Source organism: Pelodiscus sinensis, chromosome 28 (assembly GCF_052426305.1).
Source record: "Pelodiscus sinensis isolate ZL-2025 chromosome 28, ASM5242630v1, whole genome shotgun sequence".
Taxonomy (NCBI): domain Eukaryota; kingdom Metazoa; phylum Chordata; order Testudines; family Trionychidae; genus Pelodiscus; species Pelodiscus sinensis.
In genome coordinates, this window is record NC_143079.1 from 17,567,914 (window position 1) to 17,593,619 (window position 25,706).

Below are 25,706 nucleotides of genomic sequence, written 5' to 3' on the forward strand. Positions count from 1 at the left end.
CTGCCTTAGGAGGCGGGTCGAGGGGCGGGGCTTGGGCCCTTCATGGCACGAGCTAGTGTCAGGCCTGCCTCTGGCCACCGCGTGCCACGGCCCCTCCCCCCGCGGGCGCTGTGCACAGGCAGCTCCCAGGCCAACCCCCGGGCTGCTGCCCGGGGTCCTTGCGTCTCCAAGGCGCCGGCGCGGGCTCACAGGACGGGGCGGGATCTGCACTACAGACCGACAGCGCAACGCACCAATGGGCGGCCAGGACCGACCAGGCGCCGGCCAATGGCGGGGCGGGGGCGGAGTCCCGGCCGTCCCGCAGCGGCGCGGCCTGGCTGGCGCTCTGCAGCGATGTTCCGGCGCAGGCCGCTCGACGGCCGCGCATGGGGTCGCTGGCAGCGGCTGCTGGGCTGGGCTCGGCCCGACCCCCCCGCTCGGGCCAGGAGCCTGCTGGCCCTGCTGGGCAGCCACGTGAGCGGGCAGCTCTACGGCGACCTCGCCTCGGAGCGCGCGCGCTGGAGCCTGCTCGGCGGCCTGTGGCGCCGGCTCCAGGGCCGCCAGGCGGGCCCCGGCTGCAAGCTGATGGCGGCGCTGGCCGGGGCCTTCCTGTGGGAGGCGGAGCGGATCCGCGAGGAGGAGCTGCGAAGGTGGGTGCGCGGGGGGCCGCTCGCTGGTCTCGGTAGCCCCGCCCGCTCCTGACGGGGGGGCCGCAGCCCAGGGGCTGGATTCACTGCTCGAGAGGGGCCTTGGCGGGCTCCGGGGCACTGTGTGCAGCGGAAGGTAAACAGCCACGCGGGGTTTGGAATCGTTGGACAAAGGCTAGAGACAGAGACTAGCTTATCGCCTCTACGAAACCATGGCGCAGCCCGTCCTGAGTACTGCCTACAGACGTTGCTTCATCTAAAAACGATGTTGTAGCGTTGGAAAAGGTTCAGAAAAAGGCACCATAAATTATTGGCATTTTGGAATGGGTCCCATATGAAGAGAGATTAAGAAGGTATGGCCTTAACTTGTTTCCATGATATAAGAACTAAAGGTCTCCAACTGAAATTAATAGATAGTAGGTTTAAAACAAACAAAAGCAAGTTTTTCTTCACTGAGCCCACAGTCAACCTGTGGAACTCCTTGCCAGAGCATGTTGTGAAGACTAGGACTTGAACAGAGTTCAGAAAAGAACTAGATAAAATGAGGTTAGTTCCATCAATTACTATTATAGAGAAGTGAATGACTAGTCGACTATCCAATAAGCAAATGCTTATCCGATAGTCGATTCCCCCCTTCTCCTTGGTGCCTCTATCAGAAAGAGGTAGGAAAGGTGGGGATGCTTCAGTCTGCCACTTTTTAAACACTGCATGCAGCCCAGGGTCCCCAACTGTTCCCCGCAGTGTTTTCACCTTTGAAATGTAGGAATAGCCCTGGGGCTGTTGTTACACTTCAAAGGCAGAGGTGCCCTTATTGTCTAATTGATTAGTCAATGCAATTTGCATCTGCTATTCAATTAGCCACTTAATCAAAATTTTACATCCATAGGCTATCAGGTTGGGTAGAAATGGTATCCTTGGCCTCTGTTTGTCTGGAAATAGATGACAGGACAGGAATCATGTGATGATTACCTGTTGTGTTTACTCGCTCTGGGGCATCTGGCAGTGGCCACTGTCAGCTCTGTTGACTTTTCCCCTACAAATTATATTCATCTGTGTGTTGTATTTCATAAAAGCTTATGCTCTAATAAATTTGTTAGCCTTCAAAATAAAGATATAAAATCCTGTTTAAAAAGTTAACGTGTTAAACAATATGTGTATTCGGTTAGCTGGGATCCTGCAGGTGGAGGGAGGGGCGCTTCTGCTGACAGTTAACCTGTTTACATCCCTACTTGAAAGTGCCACCAGAGTCCTTATTGTTTTTGCTGAAACAGACTAACAGAGCTACTTCTCTGAAATCTGATGCAAACTGGTAACTGTACTAACAGAAATGAAGAATTTTTTTCCTGCATGTTCTGGGTTAGCATTTCAAACTAGTTTCATGTGCTTAGCTAGTGATTTATACCAGCTCAGCAGTTTGACTTTCTTTAAAACATCAGCATCAAACATGTATCACTAAGCTATTTTTATTTAATTGACTATAGTAGCATTATACCTTAATATAGGTTTGCATAACTTCAAATTTAACTTGAAATTGGTTTATTATAAAAAAATTATATTGGATTTAAATAAAAATCTGATTTACATTTAAAAAACATTGACTTACCTCCCAGCAGTCCCCGTCTAGCTCTGTGTTTAGTTTACACTGTTACTAGCTAGTCCTGCATGTACCCTTCTGAAAGCTACCATTTTAATTTGTAGGCCTCTATCTATTGAATACCCTTTATGTGAATGTGTCCTCTGCATAACCTTGTTTTACTATCACATTTCTCGTGAAGTTTTAGATCTGTTCATTAATAAGTGATCTAAAACATTCTAATGAGTAGTGACAAATCTAAATATAGATAAAAAGCTTCAGAGGGGTAGCTGAGTTAGTCTGTACAGGATAAACTTAGACAACAACAAAAAGTCTAGTAAAACATGTAGATGGTATCATGAGCTTTTGGGGGCACAGCCCACTTCTTCAGATGACCGGAGAGTTGGATGCGGAGAACCAATAAAAATAAATAGGGAAGGAGGGAGGGGGTGGCTGGGTATCAGACAAGAATTTGTAGCTGCATTTTTAGACAAGGTTGCCCTGTAGCAGCTTTCTGAATAGGGGCAGTTTAAGAGTGTCAGCATGCTGTCATTATCATAGGGGGTTTTATGTACAGTATAACACTAAGCTATATATAAACTTATTTTTTGAAAGAATTAGCAAGCAATTAAAAATTATCACAAATACTATAGATCAGTGTTTCTGAAAGTGCTCTGGAAACCACTTTGAGAAACACATTAACTGGCTGCCCCGGTTTGTTTATTATTTGGCACCACAACCACAGAGCCTCGAGGCTCCCATTTGCTCCCTTTCATCCTTTGCAGCCTAGGGAGCCACCGGAAGTTAATGTGTTTCTCAAAGTGGTCTTGCAGAGCACTTTCAGAAACACTGCCATAGATAGTAATGACTGATACTGAACAGTCCTCTTGATTCTATCACTCTGTTTGCTGTTTTACTTTGAGCAAGCCACTTAGGCCAAAATTTTCAAGAGTGACTTCTGACTTTAGGTGTCTAGCTGGAGAAGTCTTTAAAGGAGCCTGATTTTCAGGAAGTGCCGACTGCCTGCTCTTTAAAAAAATCCTTCCCCTTCAAGATGTCTCAAGTTTGACACACACAAAAATCAAGTGCTCCAAACCATTGGGCACTTTTGGAAAATTTTACTTTAGTGTCTTGTGGCACCTTATAGACTAACTGAAGTGTAGGAGCATAAGCTTTCGTGGGCAAAGACCCACTTCGTCAGATGCATCTATAGTCTATAAGTTAGTCTATAAGTGATGCATCTGACGAAGTGGGTCTTTGCTGTTTTACTTTGAGCAAGCCACTTAGGCCAAAAGACACAAGACACGAAGTGGGTCTTTGCCCACGAAAGCTTATACTCCTACACTTCAGTTAGTCTATAAGGTGCCACAGGACTCCTCGTCGCTTTTACTTTAGTGTTTGTTTCCCTACCTTTAAAATTAGGGTAATAGTTATAGTTTCAAGGTAACTGCACCTGTATTCTTGCTCTTGTCCCGCAAAGGACACTCACTTAAGGATTCAGGCTTCCAACCATCACCTCTTGTGAGCAGAGACCCTCTTGTGTGCTTTACCTCAGAGGACTGTGCTGATGTTTTACTAGTGACCAGGCAGCTCTTCTGAAACAAGTATATGTATTAGTAGGGCAAAAGCATTACAGAAAAAGCATAAACAATAAACACAGAGACAGCAGAGGATGAACATCGAACATGCTGATACATTCTCAGTATTAGTAGGGTGGATCAATTAATAAATCCTGCTGCACAGCAGTCCAGAAATAAAGGCTTACCTTATGTAGATAAAGCACTGTAAGCTCTTCAGATGAAAGGTATCATCAGAGGGCATGGTATTCTCTGCTGTTAAGTAGTGTTGCAAAACTGTTCAAGATGCTTTCAGCCACATACTGCACAGGTCAGTGCACTGAATTCGCTCGGCTATTTGGGGGTTGCATAAGGCATTTGTGAGGCTTTCTCTGCTAGAGTAGAAATGATGGTTGTTCCGCAAGGTGGCTGGTACATGGTCTGGCATGTAAGTAATAGCTTTTGAAAAACTAGGTAGTGTGGGGTGACTGCAGAAATGGAACAGAATTAAGATTGGAATTGGAAACCTTAATTCAGTCCAGATGTTTAGTTTTCAGTCTGCAATGTGCTACCCTGCCCCCCTCCGCCCCCCCACAGAGCTTGTTTTTTGTGTTGGAATTAAAATAATGTACAAACTAACTTTACCTAAGTGAAGCTAGGTAGCAAAAGCTGCCAGACGGTTTTGGAAAACTCACACTGCTGAGAAACTGCTGCAGTAACTCAGAAGATAAATTTCTCAGAATCTGCTAAAAACTTCGAGGAGTCCTGTGGCACCTTATAGACTAACTGAAGTGTAGGAGCATAAGCTTTCGTGGGCAAAGACCCACTTTGTCAGATGCATGCAAAGTGGGTCTTTGTCCATGAAAGCTTATGCTCCTATACTTCAGTTAGTCTATAAGGTGCCACAGGACTCCTCGCCACTTTTGCAGATTCAGACTAACACGGCTACCCCTCTGATGCTAAAAACTTGTCTCAGGTGGCTAAGAAAACAGTCATTTCCCTCTCTGTTTCCATCTAAAGCTCTTTCTGTTACTAGCTATATCTGAGAGTGATAAACTCTCTCCTGACCCCTAGAATTCCTTTGCCTGACATCTGCTACTTAACTGAGTGCAAGTAAATGCATTGTGGATTTAAAATATCTTCACTCTAGGCCACTTGTGTCCCCCCCTTCTCTGTTATGCTCTCAGTTCACTCATCTCTCTGTAATGAACTAAATGCCAGTAACACGATAACCTACTTTAACTTCCCAAAGTTGTTAGCCTATTTAGGGCTCTCTGTTTATCTCTCTAGAACAGTGTTTCCCAATGTTATTTGGCCACGGAACCCCTAGAGTTGCCTTTTAAAAAAAAAAAAAAAAAAAAAGGCCCCTGCCACATTTCGTTGAGCAAAAATAATAATAATAATAAAATGGCTCTGTCTCTTTAACAGAGGGCGGGGGAGTGCCGGCTCTTCGCGGAACCCTTGCTTTCGCTTTGCGGATCCCCAGGGTTCCCCGGAGCACCAATTGGGAAACATTGCTCTAGAAGATTATGTGGTAACAGGAATGCCCCCCTGTAAACTCTTCAAACAATAGCTAGCTGTGCCTTGTTCTTGTGCCCCACCGGCTCACCTGTACCACTGATTTCAGTAGGATTTTCTATTGCAAGAATGATGCCTTGGGGGAGGGTTAGTTCAGTGGTTTGAGCATTGGCCTGCTAAACCCAGGGTTGTGAGCTCAATCCTTGAGGTAGCCAGTTAGGGATCTGGGGCAAATCTGTCAGGAATGGTACTTGATCTTGCCATGAGGGCAGGGGACTGGACTTGATGACCTCTCAAGGTCCCTTCTAGTTCTATGAGATAGGTATATCTCCATATAATCTAATGGTAAGCAAGGCTCTGCCTCTGGAGTGCAGTTTGTCTTCGCAAGCCTCTGCATATCTCTCTGTTTGCCTGCTGTATATAATTCCCACATTCTCTCTTGTAAAGCTCTGTTCCACTGCCCCCTGTAAAAGATTATATGGAAGAACAGCACTAGTTACGGCTGGCATTCTCAAAGTCTTGGTGTGTTCTATGGAAACCTCTCTTCTTGCACCTAATGAGTGGGCAACTCACCTTTCATATTACACTTGGAACGACGTGCCGTCCTGCAGTACCTAGAGCAAATGTCTACCAGGGACAATAATCTTAGGGCAGTGTTGGACTGTGAGTTACCTCTTCGTGAAGAGTAGCAGCAGGAGATGAGAAGCACCCAGCACCTTAGGATCATCAGTCTTTGTAGGCCTCTTGCAAGTGACTTAGAAACGAGTGAACTACAATGACAGGCTTCATCCTCAGTTTCCTTGGCTCTGGAACTCAGACTTTTAATACTAACTTAGCACTGAATGTGAGGCCTTTTATAGAGAATAAAATGACTGTCTGAACTAGTGCCTGAGTTGAGGCTGTATAAACAATCTTAAGTAGGTCTGTACTGAATATTCATTAGAAGTTATTTCTCCCCTTCTCCTTCCCCCATTTGTGTAGGTACAGTTGAGTTTGATTATCTTCTTGCATGCTTTTTCTTAGTGAATGGACTGTTCATGAATAATGGCCTTGCCACAGCTGAGGATGTAATGAAGAGAAATGAACATGGTGTACAGACTATCTGACCTATATTCACAGTGAAAGATTGTGAGTGATGGGTCATCTGTTACATATTTGAAAGCTTCCACTGCTGAGCCTTCAGATACTTGAAGCATCCAGTCCTAAAACTTGGCTAGCTCCAAGTTAACTGCCCATCGGGTCTTGTGGGATGTACTGTTTGCTGGAGATGAGTGCTTCACAGATGGCACTTTCTGTGGAGTGGTAGATGAGAAGTATTTGCATAAATTGCCCATGGTACCAGAAACTCCCAAACAAGAAATATAGAAAGCTTTGGATTTTGTAGGATTTGTGTGTCCGCTGCACTTCTGGGTGTATTTTTAGGTTGTACATGCTGCAGCAGGGACTGCCTCAATCTACCTAAGCAATGCAACTGCAGCATTTATTTGCCAGCCACAGATTACTTTAGCACCATATGGACTACTGCCTCCCATTAGTAATTTGTGTAATTTGACTGACCTTTGATGATTATTACAAGGCAAACAGTGATCCAGAAAGGAAGGGACCTATAGCTTGAGACCCTTCCAAACTGATTCTGCCAAATTGCTTTAATTGACACTTGATCTGGTCCAGGTGCTTGCTGAAGTCTTGTGCCAGGGTCAGAAGTGACTTGCACGTATTGTAAAAATACAAACTGCAGCCAGGCTTTTCCCCCTCCCTCCAAACACCAAAATGGCTGCAAGAGGGATAAATGAAGCCTGAGAGCGCTCTACTGGCCTTCTAGGCGTGCCTGCAGTAGAATAGTAGGTGGTCCTGGCCTCGACACTGACTAGCACAACCCTTCCCAGGTCTGCAGAGGAGATGAAGCACATGGAGGAAGTCTCTAAGTTGTTCCATGGCAGTGGGGCAGAGCACCAGAAGCTGGTTTCCAAATCTCATGTGGATATAACAGCTGCTCACGAAGAGCATCCCTGGGAGATGGTGATGGACAAGAAACACTTCAAGCTGTGGAGGCGTCCGATAGAGGGAACCCACCTGTATCAGTACAGAGGTAATTCCGCCCTCCTCCTTGCCTCACCATGTGTTATCAATTGCAGTATGATGCCTGTTGAGACTTTGTGCATGGTGTGCCTGGCTCTCAAATGCTGAGCAAAAGTTCAGTGTAGCCTACCCTAAAACCTCCTTCCTCCCTCCTCTCCTGACTTCACTTTGCTCCCTTTCCCAACTTCTCACTGGAATTCTCCCTTCTCCCCCATATTGTCCCTCTTTCTGGTCACACCCTCTTCTCCTCTCTGTAGTGTGATTCCAGCTCTGATAGCTGATTCTGGAAAATACCTATCTCGTGATCCACTGACCTGAGATACAAACTGGCTTATATCTGTGGTCTCAAGACTCTTTCTTTCCCTTTACTGCAGTCTTTGGGACATACACAGATGTGACTCCCAGGCAGTTCTTCAATGTGCAGGTGAGTGTTTCTGGGTCCATATCTCTTAAGCCCAGGATACATGATGTGTTGGGAATAAAATATGGCTTTCCACTCTAGCACTTGACAGTCCCAGATTAAGGTGTCATTAGAAGAGGTTTTGGAAAAAATTAATAAACTAAACAATAAGAAGTCATCAAGACCAGACAGAGTCACCTAAGAGTTTTTAGAACTCCTATGTGAAATTGCAGAACTACTAACTGTGGTTTGTAACCTTTCCTTTAAATCATCTTCTGTATCAAACAACTGGAGGATAGTTAATGTGTCGCCAGTTTTTAAAAAGGGCTCTAGAGCAGTGTTTCTTGTAAGCTGGGTGCTTGTGTGGCCACTCAGGAGAGACTCAAATGCCACCCAGTTGATTAGCAGAGCTCCTACAGCTAAATTTTTTTGTTACTAATGGTGGTGTGTACATGCCTTGGTGTGTACACAATTTATTCTGCACATGCATGGAAAAGATTAAATGGAACATTGCTCTAGAATTCATTCTGACAATTAGAGATGTAAAAGTGTGTACATATAAGTGGTTAACCAATGAGCCTGATACAGAGGCAGCAGCAAGAGGAGAGGGGGAGGCAGCTTCCTGGGAGCTGGCTCTCCCCTCCACCTCCTGTAAACGTGTAACCACTGACATTTTCAGCGGTTACATATTTTCCTTAATAAATGCATTTAACAACGTCCCTATGGGCATCTACAGGCCGGTAAAACTATTTTTAAAATGGTTGAAACTGTAGTATAACACAATTTGCTGGGGAAGAGTCAACATGGTTTCTATACAGGGAAATCATGCCTCACCAATCTACTAGAATTCTTTAAGGGGGCAGGGATTAACTAGAAATGGACAGAAGGATCCAGTGGATATAGCGTACTTATATTTCCTGATAGCTTACTCTGCTTAAGAGGCTTTGGCGAGTGACCTTGTCAAAGGCTATCATGGGATAAGAGGGAAGGTCCTCTCATGGGCTGATAATTGGTTAAAAGATAAGAAATAAAGGATAGGGTAGGAAAAAGTCCATTTTCAGAATGGAGATAGGTGTCTAGTAGTGTCCCCCACTTTAATTTAATGTCATAAACGAACATTCCACAGTCATTCTGCCCCTACTCATCTCATTGTTGAAACACCCTTGCTGCTGTTCAGATTTCCAGTGTGATGCTTCAGGAGCCATGGGAGTGAGGGATACACCGTGTTTCCTAGGATCACTGGGGGTATTTCAACATTCCCCATTGGAATTTTCTGTTGTGTAAAGAAAGTCCCAGCTTGCAGCTTTCCATATAGGCCAGTGTTCCCAAAGATGTGACATGCAGTTTCTCAGACCACCCTGCATTGATGTCAGTGAAATGCCTGCAGTGATCAACAAGAGCCTGCAATGCCATCAAAAAGTACCCATTTCTATTGATGTACTTCATCGTAAGATGGTCTGAAACCAAAATCGGAATGTGTGTTCCATCAATTGCCCTACTATAGTTAGGGAACTTCATTGTAGCAAAGTCATCAGCTATTTCACGCACATTGCCAAGAGTCATGGTCTTTTGTAGCAGGATGTGATAAATGGCCTTGCACACTTGCATCAACACAGCCCCCACTGTCAACTTGCTAACTCCAATCTGATTCACAGCTGACTATTAGCAGACTATGAATTCACCAGCTTCCACGCTGCTGTTTCCACGTAATTCTCCACTGAAGTGTTCTCGCATTGGTGTTCTTGTGTCGCAGGGCTGGAATGAGCTCTACACAAAATTCCAGAAAGATGGCTTTCTGCATCGGAAAGTTCTGCAGCCACTGTTTATCATTCCAGACCTTCATAATGATGCAGTCCCTCCGCTCAGTGCTTGTTTCTCATGCTCAAAAGCATCAGCCCACCATGTGCAGATGTTCTGTGAATGCTCAATCAGTAATCTGGTGGTGTTTCTTTCCATGGCACCCAGCAAGTTTGGCACCTCTGATTCCTGTTCAGATGGGGGGCTCATAATATATTGCATGTCTGTTTGCATTTTGTTCAGAACAGTGAGCTCACAGTAGAGAGGAATGTGGGATCTATCCTTTCACACAGAGATGGCAGGTGCTACTTACACAGGAAGTGCACTTGTTGGGAATTACAGTCTAGATAGAGCTGCTATAAGGCAGGTGCATAACTGAAGAAATGGTCTGAGGTAAATAAGATGAAATTCAATAAGGACAAATGCAAAAAATTCCACTTAAGGAACAACATTCAGTTTCACACATACAAAATGGGGAATAACTGTCTCGGAAAAGAAGTACAGCAGGACGGGATCTAGGAGTCATAGTGGACCACAAGCAAACATGTTGTAAGCAAGATACAAGACGTAATTCTTCTGTTCTACTCTGCACTCTCTAGACACAATATGCCAGTTGAGGCCTAGTTCTGGGTGCCACATTTCAGAAAAGATGTGGACAAATTGCAGAAGATGCAGAGAGGAGCAATTAAAACGATAAAGGTCTGGAAAACATGACATATGAGGAAAGATTGAAAGAATTTGATTTATTTAGTCTGGAAAAGAGATGGCCGAGAGGGGACATAATAGCTTTCAAGCACCTAAAAGGGTAGTCTCCTTAACCTCTGGGGATTGAAAAAGAAGGAACAGGCTTAAATTGCATCAAAGGAAGTTTAGGTTGGACCTTAGGAAAAACTTCCTGTCAGGGTGGTTAAGCACTGGAATAAATTGGCTAGAGAAGCTGTGGAATCTCAGTCATTGGAAAATTAAGAGCAGGTTAAATAAGCACCTGTCAGGTATAGCTTTAGATGGTGCTTGGTCCTGCTATGAATGCAGGGCACTGGATCTCAACTCTCAAGGTTCCTTCCAGTTATATTCTATTATTATTAAACCTTAAGTGAAGTGTCACTATCTTTAGAAATCTCACATTGGTACCATCTTTGTGTTTTGTCAGATCTGCAGTGAAAGTGTTCTTTAAATTAATAACGTGCTGGGTCATCATCTGTGATTGCTATAACATGAAATATATGGCAGAATGTGGGTAAAACAGAGCAGGGTACAGAATTCTCCCCCAAGGAGTTCAGTCACAAACTAATGCATTATTTTTTTTAACGAGTGTCATCAGCATGGATGCATATCTTCTGGAATGGTGGCTGAAGCATGATGGGACATACGAATATTTAGCATGCCTGCTACATAAATACCTAGGAATGTCAGCTACAAAAGGGCCATGTGAATGCATGTTCTCACTTTCTCGTGACCTACATGAACAGGGAGAGTGTTTCTCTTGCAAGTATAATCAGACTTGTTTGTCTTATTGATAGGCTGAATGAGAAGTAGGACTGAGTGGACTTACAAGCTCTGCAATTTTATATTCTGTTTTTGAGTGCAGCTGTGTAACAAAAATCTACATTTGTAAACTGAACTTTCAGAACAAAGATTGTATTATAGTACTCGTATAAGGTGAATTGAAAAATACCGTTTATCATTTTTACAGTGCAGATCTTTGCAATGAACAATAATATGCACTGATTTAAATTACAGCACAGAATACAGTACATATGAAAATGTAGTATTGTAAAAATAGCAAACATTTTTAATACATTTCAGTTGCTATTCTGTCTATAACTTAGTTTCTGTACACCCAAAGTGTGGAGTTCTGGCTGACAGCTCTGATAGGGAGCTGCATGCAGACAGAGAAGTCAGGCCAGTCTCCAGTCCTGGGCAACATGCATATAAGGTAGGAGAACACACATCCCAGACTGAATTCTTTACTGTAAAGGATCCTCTTTTCTCATTCGACAGAGGTCCCGTCCCCCTCTCTCCACCAGACGTTGCTCCATCACACATCAATTGCATGCGTTATGACTCTATATTCACCATGGAAAAAGACAAACTCAGGGATTATTTTAATTCAAGTGCTGAATTTCAGTTGATGGCAAAACGCAGCGCAAATGGTGGAGCCTTACTAAAATCCTGAGCCCTATTGTTTCTTTTCAGTCCTATGCTTTGCTGCTATATGTTGCTCTTTTAAGTAGATCGACACTCATAGCAGCCACAGCAGCAACCTCCAGCAAGCTCTCTCCATCCTGCTCCTGAGCTCTTTTGCCTCCCATCCTGTCCTCTGGCTCTGCAAAGATGGAGTACAGAGAAGGACACCCTGATATCAGCACTCCTCTTCCCCTATCTTACCCCTCCCCCACTTTGCACAGTAAGCAGGAGGCTTCTGAGGGTAACTCCAAGGCAGAGGGCAGGAGCAGCATGGCAGTGGGGAAATACCTGAAGTGCACAACACTTAATAGCTTGCTGGCTGGCCATGCAGTTCAGAGGAAACTTAGATCACCAAGAAGATTCTAGTGTTTGCAGAGAACTTTTTTTGTACGATCTGTTGTAGGGATATGGAGTGTGACTTGAACATCTCCCATCCCCGTTCCCCCTCAGTATAGCATCATCTTCCCAGAACAGCCTTCTAGAAGGGAAAAGCTGTCAAGTTCTGTGGCCACTGCTGCAGTGACCATCCCCACCATTGTGTGCTGCTTCCTAGAAAAAGTATCTAGGGCTTATAAATGTCCAATAACACTGCTTGGCTCCCAAAAGCAGTATTTATTTGTGGCAGATAGAGCTTGGCTTTTCCACGGTATAAGGAACTGCTCATTTGTTTACTCTGGGAAGAGGGGTTATCGCCTCCAGCCAGAACCTTGACAACCAGAATCCCACTACAGCTTCATGACACAATTATCAAATGTTTTTCACTTGTTCCACAGCTGGACACTGAGTACAGGAAGAAATGGGATTCACTGGTCATCAAACTGGATGTAATTGAGAGAGACCTGACCACTGGCTCGGAAGTGGTTCACTGGGTAACTCACTTCCCTGTGAGTATTCCTCCTCCCTTCCCCCTGTCTTTTTTCTTATGGCTTGTTTGCTATTGGGAAGGGACTGATTTGCATGTCTCTATTTCATTAGTACCCGATGTATTCACGAGACTACGTGTATGTGCGGCGGTACGACGTGGACCAGGAAAACAACCTGATGGTGCTGGTGTCGCGGTTTGTATTGCCGGGGCATTCTTAATGCCATAGCATGAGGTGGGGTTATCCTGAGACCCGCTATCACCGGCAAAGATAGCATTAGCATTGCTTCTTCTATAGGCCTTGTTTTTTTGCCCTGCTTCACCTGGGTCAGTGGTTGTTGTCAGTGCTACCAGCCATGCCTATAAATGATTGCCTGGCACTTCCCATTATAAGATCTCCTCTCCAAAATTGTCATGTGCTGGTGCAGCTGTTTCCAAGAGTGAAGTTAGGGGAAGCCATTTTGTGGTATTAAATACTGATGCCCTGCTCTTTGAAAAGCTCTGTTGTCCCTGCATCTTGGAGGAGGGACTTGAAATTTGGCAGGAAAAGTAGATTTTGTACCAAGGATGTGCCTTTAGCTGATCCTATAAAAATTGGTCTTAATTTGGTCGAGTTCTTTGAAAAATACCATAAAAGAGTGGTCCTGTAGCACCTTAGAGACTAACAAACAGTCATGAGCTTTTGTGGGTACAGCCCATTTCTTCAGATGAGTGGAGCAAGAGGCACAGAGAGGTACAGAAATCCCTCTTTTTCTACTTTAATTTTTGGGATTTCTGTACCTCTATATGTCTTTTGTTCCACTCAGCTGAAGAAATAGGTTGTGTCCACAAAAGCTCATGATATTACATAAAAATTGTTTGTTAATCTCTAAGGTTTTTTAAGTTACAAACTAACATGGCTACCCTTCTGAGACCTGAAAAATACTAGTTCACACATGCAGAGTAGCAAGATTGGAGCTTTAGTAAGATAAAATCTTGAAAGAATTCATGTGCCCTGAGTGTGCTTCATCATCTTCAGCTTATAGTGTGACCAGGATTTGCATGTGCCATCCCCACAGTATGAGTATCCTGGAGCCCTGGACTGGATGGAATGAAACTGGATTTTCCTTGCTATTGGCAGCTTTGTCAAAGTTGTACCGGGCATCCTAATTGAGAGCAAGGAGCCCCTCTCTTGTACTTTTGAATGACTATCATGTTGGCACCCAGGCAGTGTGAAGGAGGAAGCATGTGACTCAGATGCTGGGGGAGGGGAGGGGAAGAGCTGAATCTGGGAGAGTGAGGAGAGTATGCTGGAACAAGAAGCCTTGAAGTAGACATGGGGAGTCGGATGGTGCTAGGGTTGCAGAGAAGAGAGTGAATGAGAAGTCTAGGAGCCAGTAGGAATGAGGAACATGGGTGAGGGAGGAGGGACTAGATGTCAGTGAGCAGGAAGAAGATTGGGCTGGCAGGAATGTGGGGGACAGTTGGAAATAGCTGGGCAAGGAGATTGGGGATGGAGACCCTAGACGGGGTGGAGTCGGGGACTGACTTGGTGAGGAGAATAGAATGGGGCAAAGAGCCATGGGTGAGGGTAGGATTGGATGGGGGCAGGGCAGTAAAGTTCTTGGATGCCTGGCAGAGAATGGGCAGAAGTGGCTCCACTTGAGCCTCAATGCAACCTTAATTCAGTCTCTTGTGCCTGGGCCCTAGCATTTAGTGTCCAGTCACATGGATATATGCTGGTTTTCCCACTGATCCCTATGTGTGATTATGCAGTAAAATGACAATAGCGCTGTATAAATAGATACTCAGACATGGTCCCTGCCTGAGGTGCTTCCAGTGTAGGTCTGAAGGCAGACAAGGGCACGGGGGAGAGAGGAAAGTTTAGATAAGACCAACTGGTTATTTTTCATTTTGCAGTGTGTCAGTTGTGTTGCACTTGTTTGCTGTGGTGGTGTGGGGGGCTTGTTTGGAGATGGTAGGCTTTGCGGAGGTATTTGAAGAAGAGTCTGAAGATCCTTCCAGGAGAGTGTAAGAGAGGGGCTTTGTGGGAGGCCATGAAGGAAGCTGGAATTGACTGGGCACAGGGCATAAGCAGCGGTGCTTGGATTCTGCTATCGCTGCATGTGCCTTCTGCCCAGAGATCCATGGAATAGCCTCTGCTTGGCTCGCTGAAGGACGAGCTGTGCTCTTGGTATAATAGTGGAGGAAAGGAAGAGAACTTTGCAGGGGAGGTGGCTCCAAAATTGGAAAGGCTACAGAAGCCATTCTGTCTTGTCTAGATTGGTGAAGAGGAGCCCAGTCTCTAGATACCTCTGGGCTAGGAGAGTACATTGGGAAGGACTATCTTTCTATGTGTTTTTCATATACGCACAATGACTAAGGATGCCTTATCAGTGGCAGGGTAGATAATAGGGCAGGTCAGTTTCCTGTTTTCCAGGCTACTTATGTGAACTTGGGCAAGTCACTTCATGTCTCTGCCTCACTTTCCCCATTGGTAAATTAGGGATGATATTATCTTTTGTAAAACACGGAGTTACATACTACTATTATAAATGGGCAACTGGAGCCTCTCTAAATGACTGCAGAATTTCTATGAGCTCTCTCTGCCTGCCCTGGCCCTGCACTACTTCTGGATGCAGCTGTCATGTCTAAGGATGTTAAGGACTAGTTGACAAGCAAATGCTTATCAGATAGTCAACAGGATTGTCAACTAACTAGAGACAGATAGAGGCAGCAAAGGGGTGGGGGAAGAGCGGGTACTTCAAAGCGGCAGCATCGACTATTCAATTAGTGAATTACACTATACCCTTAGACATGTCCCTGTGGCCTCTGGGGGGTAGGTGGGTTCTGGCCAATGGGAGCTGTGCAAGGGCAGCGCGTGCATCTTCCCCGATCACCACAGGCCAGTGCTTTTAGCTCCAGCCCAGTGCCAGAGGTTCCCTACCCCTTGTTTATACCGAAATCTTAAGTTAACCTCAGGAAGAGTTACCTGGTGCTATAAATGCCCTTTCCCTTGCATATACTCCAGAGCGGTGGAGCATCCAGGTATCCCAGAAGATCCCGAGTTCGTGCGAGTCCGAACCTATGAATCCCAAATGGTTATCCGACCACACAAGACATTTGATGAGGTGAGTTCCTGGCCAGTCTGGAAAAGCTGTGGAACAGTCACCTGTTGTTGACACCTGCCCAGGTGGAGGCTGAGTCAGAATAGCAGCTTTCCTGACAGGTGGTAACTGAATATACTGACTAGAGCTCTGCGCTCTGCAGCTGTTTGTTCACACAAGGGTACATTGTAGATCTAAGTATGAAGGGGATATCTCTGTGGATTCCTTTAGCCCAGGGGTGGGGATCCTTTTTTGGACTGGGGGCCATTGACCCACGGAAAAATCAGTTGGGGGGCTGCATACAAGTGAAAAGTGCAAAAAACCAAATAAACCATGCAATTGCTTGCCCTTCGTGTGAGGAAGTCTTGTTTTTGCATTCTGTGGATCAGCTCTCTGAAATCCTGAAACCACCAGCCTTTGGCAGTACAAGTACCCCATGGGCCTTGTGCTGCCTGTACAGGTAGCATCAATCCAGGAGCCCTCAGTGTGTTTCCTGTGATACACAGGCAGCAGAGTGGGGCAGCCTCAGATTCTGTCTGCGGGAGCCCCAAGCTTCCCATAGACAGAGGCTGCCCCAGAATCCCATAGAGCAGCCCTGGTCTGTGGCGAGCCAGGCCCACTGCAGATAGAGGCAGCAGCATGCAGCTCCGCAGAGCCAGTGCTTGTGAGGAACCAGCTTTTAAGCAGGCTTCCTCTGAGTACTGACTCCCACATGCCCCCTTCCTTTGCTGCCTCTGATACAGATCTTGGAGTTATTCCCTCCCCTTTGAATTTTATGCTCTTATTTCTGCACTCCATAACTCTAATTTTATTGCTGCTATGCATTGTTCCAAAGGCCTCATCTGCTGCCTCACTCAGATCCTCTTTCTGCTCAGGGCTTTGTGGTATGGTTAGAGTAAATGACAGACTTACCCTTAACTCTCCCAGGAAGGAGCTGGGTAAATATACTGTCTTCATATGAGAAAAATAGGGCAAACAAGTGAATCAACTTGTCTAAGCGACTTGAAACTGGGGGTAGAGTTGATGATCTCAATGCTGTGAGCCCAACATTGCTTCCTCCATGTCACTTCTGCCTCATTTATAGGTATCCATTAAAGCCCTGTGTGTCAGCCTTCTCCTGCTTCAATTGAAGAGAGACTGAAGGAAGAAAATTATTCAGATTTAAAACATATAGAACATATAGTGCCAGTAGTATCTGCAGAGATACTAGTCAGAATTTTGATACATTTGCTTTCAATGCTCCTATTTCCTGGTTACAAGTGGCATCCAGGAGGAAGGTTCTCTGTATGGTATTGTGCCACTAAAACAGCGTCCTGTGAGTCATCCTGCACTGGAGACTGGCTGAGAAGGGCTGTTTTAGGTACAGGGCATCCCTGCTATAAGTTGTCCAGGTCTACATCGGTTCCATACTAACATCTTTGGTGCTTGTAGGAACTGATGTTTGTCATTTTGCTATACATCCACTTTTTTTTTTAAACATATCTTGGATGTATAGCGAGGAACCCCTGAGGTAGCTTTGTAGGATCATCCTGGCTGTCAAAAGGTTCCTGTAAAAGATCAGGTATCGCTAAACTTATTTCTCTTGCAGAATGGCTTTGACTACCTGCTGACATACAGTGACAATCCACAGACAGTATTTCCGCGCTACTGTGTCAGCTGGATGGTCTCCAGTGGTAAGTTGCTGGTGCTAACCCTTTGGGGGTAGAGAGAAGATCTCTGACTTGCAAGAAAGTGTGTGCATGCATGAATTCACTCTGGATTTGGTTCTGGGGTCTGTCTACTTTGAGTGGCAAAAGCCCTCCATCCTCTTTCGTTCTGGAATGAAAGCTGTGGGTGAAGGCTTGGGGGATGTTTCTGGAGAACCTGGCCTGTTTTGGCCAGAGCAGCCTCCCCTTTGGAGATATCAGTAGGTAAAGGGTCTCAGGACTCGGCTATTGGTTCTGCATAAAGTAATTATTCATGTCCATTCCAGAGTGGGTGTGTGTGCTCACCACGTGCACCAGTGCCGGAAGTTTTCCCCTTAGCAGTACCTGTAGAGGAGTGCCTCTAGCAACCCCTGCAGTGGCCCCTACATGCACACTCTCCCCCTCCCCGCCCTTGTTGCCTCCAGTGACACTGCTGAAACATTGCTTGCTGCAGCTAATGCTGTCACCATTCTCTCAACTCTCTGTTCTCAGATAGTTTTCCCATTAGAAGTAGTACCATTGAATAACAGACAATCAGTGTCCCTCCTGGGACTTTACCCTAGGTTGGGACATGCCCCATTCCTTGGACTTCAAAGTTTGTGAGTTGCAAATGGCCTATGCCAGTAAGTGACCCTCATTGGAGTTGCCTGGGTGAGGGCCTCATCAGGGAATATTTGCAAATCTTTTAAACCACAGGCCAAAAAGGAATGGGACACTTACCTGCAAACTATCCTGGCCCTGGGACTGGAGTACTATTCCGATTCAGCTCTGAACACTGTATCTCTGGAGCACAGCACACTAGGCAGTACGTTCAAGTACTCACCATTGACAGTCCTGGCTAAACAAGCCAGGAAGGCGCAGTGGAACAGATCTCCATCCTCCTCAAACAGTGAATTGGGGACGAGCAGGTCCCTATCCCCCTTGGGTCCTCAGGCCATAGTTCAGGTGGAGCGGAGTAGTCCAGCCCACACAGCACTGGCTTCCCTGCAGGATGAGGGAAACCGTAGCCAGCTACAGGTGCCATCATATCAAGCTTGGTGCTGTCCCCTCAGACCCAGGCAGTGCTTTGCTCTGGGATAAAGCCTCACCTTGGACTGTTTGCAGTCTTCACATTGCCAGCGAAACATCGATGCACCTCTCCCCTCCAAGCAGTTGCCATGAAGTGTGTTGTGGCAGGCAAGCCCCACTGACCCCCTTGTCACTATCTGTCTGGGAGTCCAGGTTGAAGGGGGTCAAGGCACAATATGGCCAAGTTTGAGAACTTCCTCTAGGAGGAGGCCAAGAAGGAGGGCCCTCCTCAATGAGGGCACGACAACAGCTAGGGCAGCTCTTCAGATGGCATCTGACAAGGCTGATTTGGCCATCCAAACCACGGCATTCATGATAATTGTGCACAGAGCATCTTGGTTGTTCCTCTCCAGCCTTTCCAGTGAGGCCCAGAACTCCCTGCGGGATCCTCCCTTCAGTGGGTAGGCCCTCTTTGCCACACAGCTTCAGGGGCTCATGTATGACCTTGAGAACACTGGGCTTTTATGGCCATTGTCAAGAGGCCCAGAGCCAGGCAACTCTTTCCTGTCAGGAACCCCCCCTCAGAAGTACAGGAGCTATAAGAAATGCTCCTTCCAGCTATCCAGCAGGGGGAGAACTCAGCAAAGGAGAGACAGAGCCTCCCTGCCGTAGGTTCCAGTGGCTCGGCAACAGCTCAGAGGAGCAATTGCAAGGGAAGTGGTGATCAGCCCCAGGGTGAAGGGCCTTTCTCTTATTTCCTGGGAATGACAAATAGTGGCGGTAAAGTGATAAAGCATAGACTCATAGACTCATAGACTTTAAGGTCAGAAGGGACCATTATGATCATCTAGTCTGACCCCCTGCACAGTGCAGGCCACAGAATCTCACCCACCCCTCTTAGAATAATCCTCTCACCTATGTCTCAGATATTGAAGCCTTCAAATACTTTGAAGGCCCCAACATGCAGAGAGTCCTTCAGCTGTGATCTGTGCCCAATGCTACAGAGGAAGGCGAAAAACCTCCAGGGCCTCTGCCAATCTACCCTGGAGGAAAATTCCTTCCTGACCCCAAATATGGCGATCAGCTAAACCCTGAGCATGTGGGCAAGACTCACCAGCCAGACACCCAGAAAGTTCCCTATAATGAATGGTCAATTAGTTACCAAGATCATGTTATTTCATCCAACCATCCCCTTATCATAGAATCATAGAACTGGAAGAGACCTCAGAAGGTCGTCAAGTCCAGCCCTCCGCTCTAGGCAGGACCAATCCCATCTAAATCAACCCGGCCAGGGCTTTGTCAAGCCGAGACTTAAACACCTCTAGGGATGGAGACTCCACTACTTCCCTAGGTAACCCATTCCAATGCTTCACTACCCTCCTAGTAAAATAGTTTTTCCTAATATCCAATCTGGACCTCTCCCACCACAACTTGAGACCATTGCTCCTTGTTCTGCCATCTGTTACTACTGAGAACAGCCTCTCTCCATCCTCTTTGGAACCTCCCTTCAGGAAGTTGAAGGCTGCTATCAAGTCCCCCCTCACTCTTCGCTTCTGCAGACTAAACAGGCCCAAGTCCCTCAGCCTCTCCTCGTAGGTCATATGCTCCAGACCCCTAATCATTTTGGTTGCCCTCCGCTGGACCCTCTCCAATGCGTCCGCATCCTTTTTGTAGTGGGGGGCCCAGAACTGGACACAGTACTCCAGATGTGGCCTCACCAAAGCCGAATAAAGGGGAATAATGACATCTCTGGATCTGCTGGCAATGCTCCTCTTAATGCATCCTAATATGCCATTAGCCTTCTTGGCTACAAGGGCACACTGTTGACTCATATCTAGCTTCTCATCCACTGTAACCCCCAGGTCCTTTTCTGCAGAACTACTACTTAACTGGTTGGTCCCCAGCCTGTAACTATGCTTGGGATTCTTCTGTCTCAAGTGCAGGACTCTACACTTGTCTTTGTTGAATCTCATGAGATTTCTAGTGGCCCAATCCTCCAATTTGTCTAAGTCACTCTGGACCCTATCTCTGCCCTTAAGCGTATCTACCTCTCCCCCTAGCTTAGTGTCATCTGCAAACTTGCTGAGGGTGCAATCTATCCCCTCATCCAGGTCATTAATAAAGATATTGAACAAAACCGGTCCTAGAACCGAACCTTGGGGCACTCCACTAGAAACCGACCGCCATCCTGACATCGAGCCATTGATCACTACCCGCTGGGCCCGGCCTTCTAGCCATCTTTCTATCCATCTTACCGTCCATTTATCCAATCCAGATTCCCTTAACTTGCTGGCAAGAATATTGTGGGAGACTGTATCAAAAGCCTTGCTAAAGTCAAGGTATATAACATCCACTGACTTTCCCATGTCCACTGAGCCAGTTACCTCATCATAGAAGCTAATCAGATTGGTCAAGCATGACTTGCCCTTTGTGAATCCATGCTGACTATTCCTGATCACTTTCCTCTCATTCAAGTGTCTCAAAATGGATTCCTTTAGGATCCCTTCCATGATTTTTCCAGGAACCGAGGTAAGACTGACCGGCCTATAGTTCCCTGGATCGTCCTTCTTCCCTTTTTTGAAGATGGGCACTACATTTGCCTTTTTCCAATCATCCGGGATTTCGCCCGATCTCCACGACTTTTCAAAGATAATGGCCAAAGGCTCCTCAATGACATTTGCCAACTCCTTCAGTACCCTTGGGTGCATTAAGTCTGGACCCATGGATTTATGTACGTTTAGCTTTTCTAAATAGTTCCTAACCTGTTCTTTACCCACCAAGGGCTGTCCATCTTCTTCCCATCTTGCGTCGCTTAGCACAGAAGTCCAGGAGCCGACATTGTCCGTGAATACAGAGGCAAAGAAAGCATTGAGTACTTCAGCTTTCCCCACATCCTCTGTCACTAGGTTACCTCCTTCATCCATTAGGGACTGCACACCCTCTCTGATCACCTTCTTCTTGTTGACATGCCTGTAGAAACCTTTCTTGTTATCCTTTACATCCTTAGCCAGTCGCAACGCCATTTGCGCTTTCGCCTTCCTGATAACCCCCCGGCATTCTCGAACTATACATTTAAACTCCTCCCTAGTCATTTGTCCAAGTTTCCACTTTCTGTAAGCTTCCTTTTTGTGCTTAAGTACACCAAGGATTTCCCCTGTAAGCCAATCCGGTCTCCTACCAGGTTTGCCTCTCTTGCTACGCGTCGGGATGGTTTCTTTCTGTGCCTTCAATAAGGCTTCTTTAAAATACTGCCAGCTGTCCTGGACTCCTTTCCCCTTCATGTTAACATCCCAGGGGATTCTTTCCATCAGATCTCTGAGGGAGTCAAAATCTGCTTTTTTTGAAGTCCAAGGTGTGTATTTTACTACTCTCTTTCCTTCCTTTGGTCAGGATCCTGAAATCTACCATCTCATGATCACTGCTTCCCAGGTTGTCACCCACCTCTACGTCCCCTGTTAGTTCCTCCCTGTTTGTGAGGAGAAGGTCAAGCTGTGCACAGCCCCTGGTCGGATCCTTCAGCACTTGTACCAAGAAGTTATCCCCAACATTCTCCAAAAACTTCCAGGATTGCCTGTGTACTGCCGTATTGGTTTCCCAACAGATGTCAGGGTGATTAAAGTCCCCCATGAGAACCAGGGCCTGCGATCTGGAAGCTTCGCTCAGTTGTCCGAAGAAAGCCTCATCTGCCTCATCCACCTGGTTCGGTGGCCTGTAGCAGACACCAACCACAACATCACTGCTGTTTGCTCCTTTAAACCTGACCCATAGACTTTCAACAAGTTTTTCTCCCTCTTTATACTGGAGTTCAGAGCAATCATAGTGCTCTCTTACATATAGTGCAACTCCTCCTCCTTTTCTCCCCTGCCTATTCTTCCTGAACAATCTATACCCTTCCATGACATGCGAGTCATCCCACCAAGTCTCTGTTATCCCAATTAAATCATATTTCTTGGTCTGGGCCAGGGCCTCCAGTTCTTCCTGCTTGTTGCCCAGGCTTCTCGCATTAGTGTACAAACACTTCAGGTAACCAGTTGATTGCACTATCTTCTCCATTCGAAACTGGGGTCCTCCTTTCTCGCTCCTTGCTCTATGCATGTTCAGTGCAGATAATTTGCACAGGGACCACACAGGTCCCATTCCTTCAAGACCCTTCTGCAAAGCATGGGGTTGGTAGAGTTCTCAGTGAAATGCTTGGAAGACTTGTTTTAACTAACCTCCTCTGAAATGGCTGAACAGATACATTCATCCAGAGGCAGATGCCTCCCACGAGAACATTTCAACCTAAAATGTTTGGCATGTTTTTAAGCAGCTGACAAGAAGGTATTGTAATGTAAAGTATTGGATAACCTTAATGTAGCTTAGCTGCTTCAGCCCCCACCAGTTAATTGGAACTGGTATACATCTCCCATTAAGGTTAACCTTTCACATCCCCACTGATAATGCAACCCAGAATACTTGCTTGTCACCTATTTACAGACAGAGGCCAGCAGTTAATGTTAAGTGCTAGCAGTCTGGTTCCATTTGGTTTAGATGGAGCCTATCCTTCCTGTATAGGTTCCTCCTATCCCAAAAGTTTCCCCATTTCCTAATAAATCTAAACCTCTCCTCTTTACACCATTGTCTCATCCACGCATTGAGACTCTGAAGCTCTGCCTGCCTATCTGGCCCTGCGCGTGGAACTGGAAGCATTTCAGAGAATGCTACCATAGAAATCGCCTTCCTAGCAGCCTAAATTTGGCCTCCAGAACCTCTCTCCTACCCTTCCCTATGTCACTGGTACCTACATGTACCACAACCACTGGCTTCTCCCCAGCACTACACATAAGTCTATCTAGATGTCTTGAGAGATCTGCAACCTTTACACCAGGCAGACAAGTCACCATACAGTTCTCCCGGTCATCACAAACCCAGCTATCTATGTTTCTAATGCTCCAATCTCCCATTACTAACACCTGCCTTTTCCTAATGACTGGAGTTCCCTCCCCTGGAGATGTATCCTCAGTTTGAGAGGATACGACAACATCGTCTGGAAGGAGCGTTCCAACTATGGGATCGTTTCCCTCTGCTCCAGTTGACTGTTCTCCTTCCTGAGCCTTTCATCCTTACAGCACAGGGGCTGTCTGACTAGAGGTGGGACAGTTCTACATGTCCCGGAAAGCCTCTTCTACATACTATTTGGCCTCCCTTAGCTTCTTCAATTCAGCCACTCTGGCCTCCAAAGCCCGTATGTGTTCTCTGAGGGCCAGGAGCTCCTTGCATCGAATGCACACATACTCCACCAGTCCATACATGCCATATTGGGTGCAATCATGCATAGTATCCCACCAAGTCTCTGTGATACTAGCTATGTCGTAGTTGAGTTTATTTACTAGTATTTTAAGTTCTTCCTGCTTATTCCCGATACTTGTTGCATTAGTATGCAGGCAGCTAAGAAACTGATTTGATTTTGCCCCTTCTCTGGTTCTGCCTTCTCTCCTTTTATCCCTGCTATTACAGCAAATGCGCGCCCCCTCCCTCTCCCAATTTCTGACCCATCTCCCAGGTCTCCATGTTTTTTACTGCTATGGTCCTACCAAGTCTTTCTAGATTTGATGGCATCTCAGTGGAGAAGAGTGTACACCTTCCTGTGTGAGTGCAGTGTTCTTGTGTGTACTTCTCTCCCCCCCCCCCCAAACTAGACTGTGCCTCTTTGTCTTGAGATCAGAGTGAATTGGCCACCAAGCTGGGAGATCCTGGTTCCTATACTTATTCTTGCCTCTTAATTAGGTGACTCACTAGCTTGGGGGTAGGGGGACATGGCACAGCCTGGGTATGGCAGGGCTGAGTGCTCGCTTTGTGTGCTAGACACTGGCTAGACCATGTTGGGGTATGAGCCTGTTTCTGGAGCAGTCCAGATGCTTTTGTGGTACTCACTGTGACCCTACCTTTCCTGTCAGGCATGCCAGACTTCCTGGAGAAGCTGCACACAGCAGCTCTGAAAGCCAAGCGGATGGAGATCGAAGTGCAGGACTACATCTCTGCGAAGCCCATTGATAATGGCAACAGCGGCGAGGGGAAGGCGAGCATGCCCAGTACAGAGCACAAGAATGACAACACTCACAGCCCTGCTCAGCTTGAGTATGCCTAGGAACTGGCTGTGCCTCCCAAGTCAGCACCATGGCCTCTGCTCCTGGACTACAGAGCAGGGCAGATGGGGGAACTGACATCAGTGTAGCCACTGGAGCTTAGTTCAACTGTTCTGCTTTTTGTCTTCAAGCTGTTCCTCACCTCTGCCTTGTGCAGCCTCTTTCCTCTGTGTGCGCCTTGTTCTTGGTCCAGCCTGGCCATTGAAACACACTGTTGTATAACATCCTTTCTGTGCTGGTGGTTTGTCCCCTGAGGGTACTAGCTAGTGTGTTTCAGCTGGATTCTCTTCATGATAAGCAGAGTTTGGGCAAGGGGCAGCACACAATCCACATTCTCTTCCATGAGGCTGACGCCCCGTTTTAGCAGCCATAACTGCACTTTCACAGGGAAGCACGCCATGAATTCTGCTGTGCTATAGGGTACTGCTGCTCATGGCACTTACCTATGGGGGACTCCTTTCTCAGTGCAGGAAGTTGGGGAGTCAAGGCCATAGCTTTCTGCCACCTCTCAGTCAGGATATACCTGGGCCTCGAGGAAGCAGAACTTTGTGCTGGTAATCCCCAGGTGTCCAGGTACCTGCCCCACTCCCTTTCTTCTAATGTGCGGTTTGAAGTTCCATGTAGGACAGGCAGCATGGGCCAGATGGGCTCCTCTGTGCACTCCTTCCCACCTCCCCTTTCCTTCAAAGCCTGGCTACTGCATGGTACAGGGAGAGTGTGGCAGGGGAGTCAACCTTGTCTGAGTGTAGTTGAATGATGCTGTGTTGAAGGCCTCCTTGCCCCCTCCATGCCTGTTTATGAGGCCCATTAACGGCCACTCCGGATTTGTTACAGCTTTACTTAAGCCTGGCATTTCTATGAAAACATGTGAATAAACTTAGACTGGTGCAAGCCCTAATGGAGTCACAGCGTCCTTAGGCTATGAAGGGGTGCAAAACTGGTGCTGGAATTGGCAGGGCAGAGTTCTCATGGTGCCTCCGTGGGCAACCAGAAGGAGTCGGTTGCCTCTAAATCTAGCAAGCTGTTTCTCAAAGGGAGGGCTGGGCTGTGGAGGGGGAAGGCATCCTCCAAGGCAGGACTCAAGCAAGGGATCAGGCATACCTCCTCCCAGGGGATCTAGATACAACCTAGGACTTGGATGGCATATGTTCTTGCATGCCAGGTGGGTGGTATCTATTCAGGGCAATTGTACCTATATTCCTCC

At 46.5% G+C, this 25,706-nt stretch overlaps 1 protein-coding gene across 3 annotated transcripts; it reads left to right on the top strand.

Annotated features, from left to right (window-relative positions):
• The first annotated feature begins 330 nt into the window (after window positions 1-330).
• On the top strand, window positions 331-25,395 carry STARD7 (StAR related lipid transfer domain containing 7). 3 transcript variants are annotated; one of them, XM_075911012.2, is made up of 9 exons: window positions 331-629; window positions 7,160-7,362; window positions 7,727-7,776; window positions 11,396-11,485; window positions 12,510-12,620; window positions 12,712-12,794; window positions 15,609-15,708; window positions 17,273-17,357; window positions 24,314-25,395. In XM_075911012.2, exons 1-9 carry the CDS (start codon window positions 334-336, stop codon window positions 24,502-24,504), a joined length of 1,209 nt encoding a protein of 402 aa, XP_075767127.1. In that variant the 5' UTR covers window positions 331-333; the 3' UTR covers window positions 24,505-25,395. The 3 variants fall into 3 exon arrangements, with proteins under 3 accessions (XP_075767127.1, XP_006113852.3, XP_075767128.1); XM_075911013.2 differs by lacking the exon at window positions 331-629 and adding an exon at window positions 736-979; XM_006113790.5 differs by lacking the exon at window positions 11,396-11,485 and having other exon boundaries at window positions 333-629.
• Window positions 25,396-25,706: the final 311 nt, after the last annotated feature.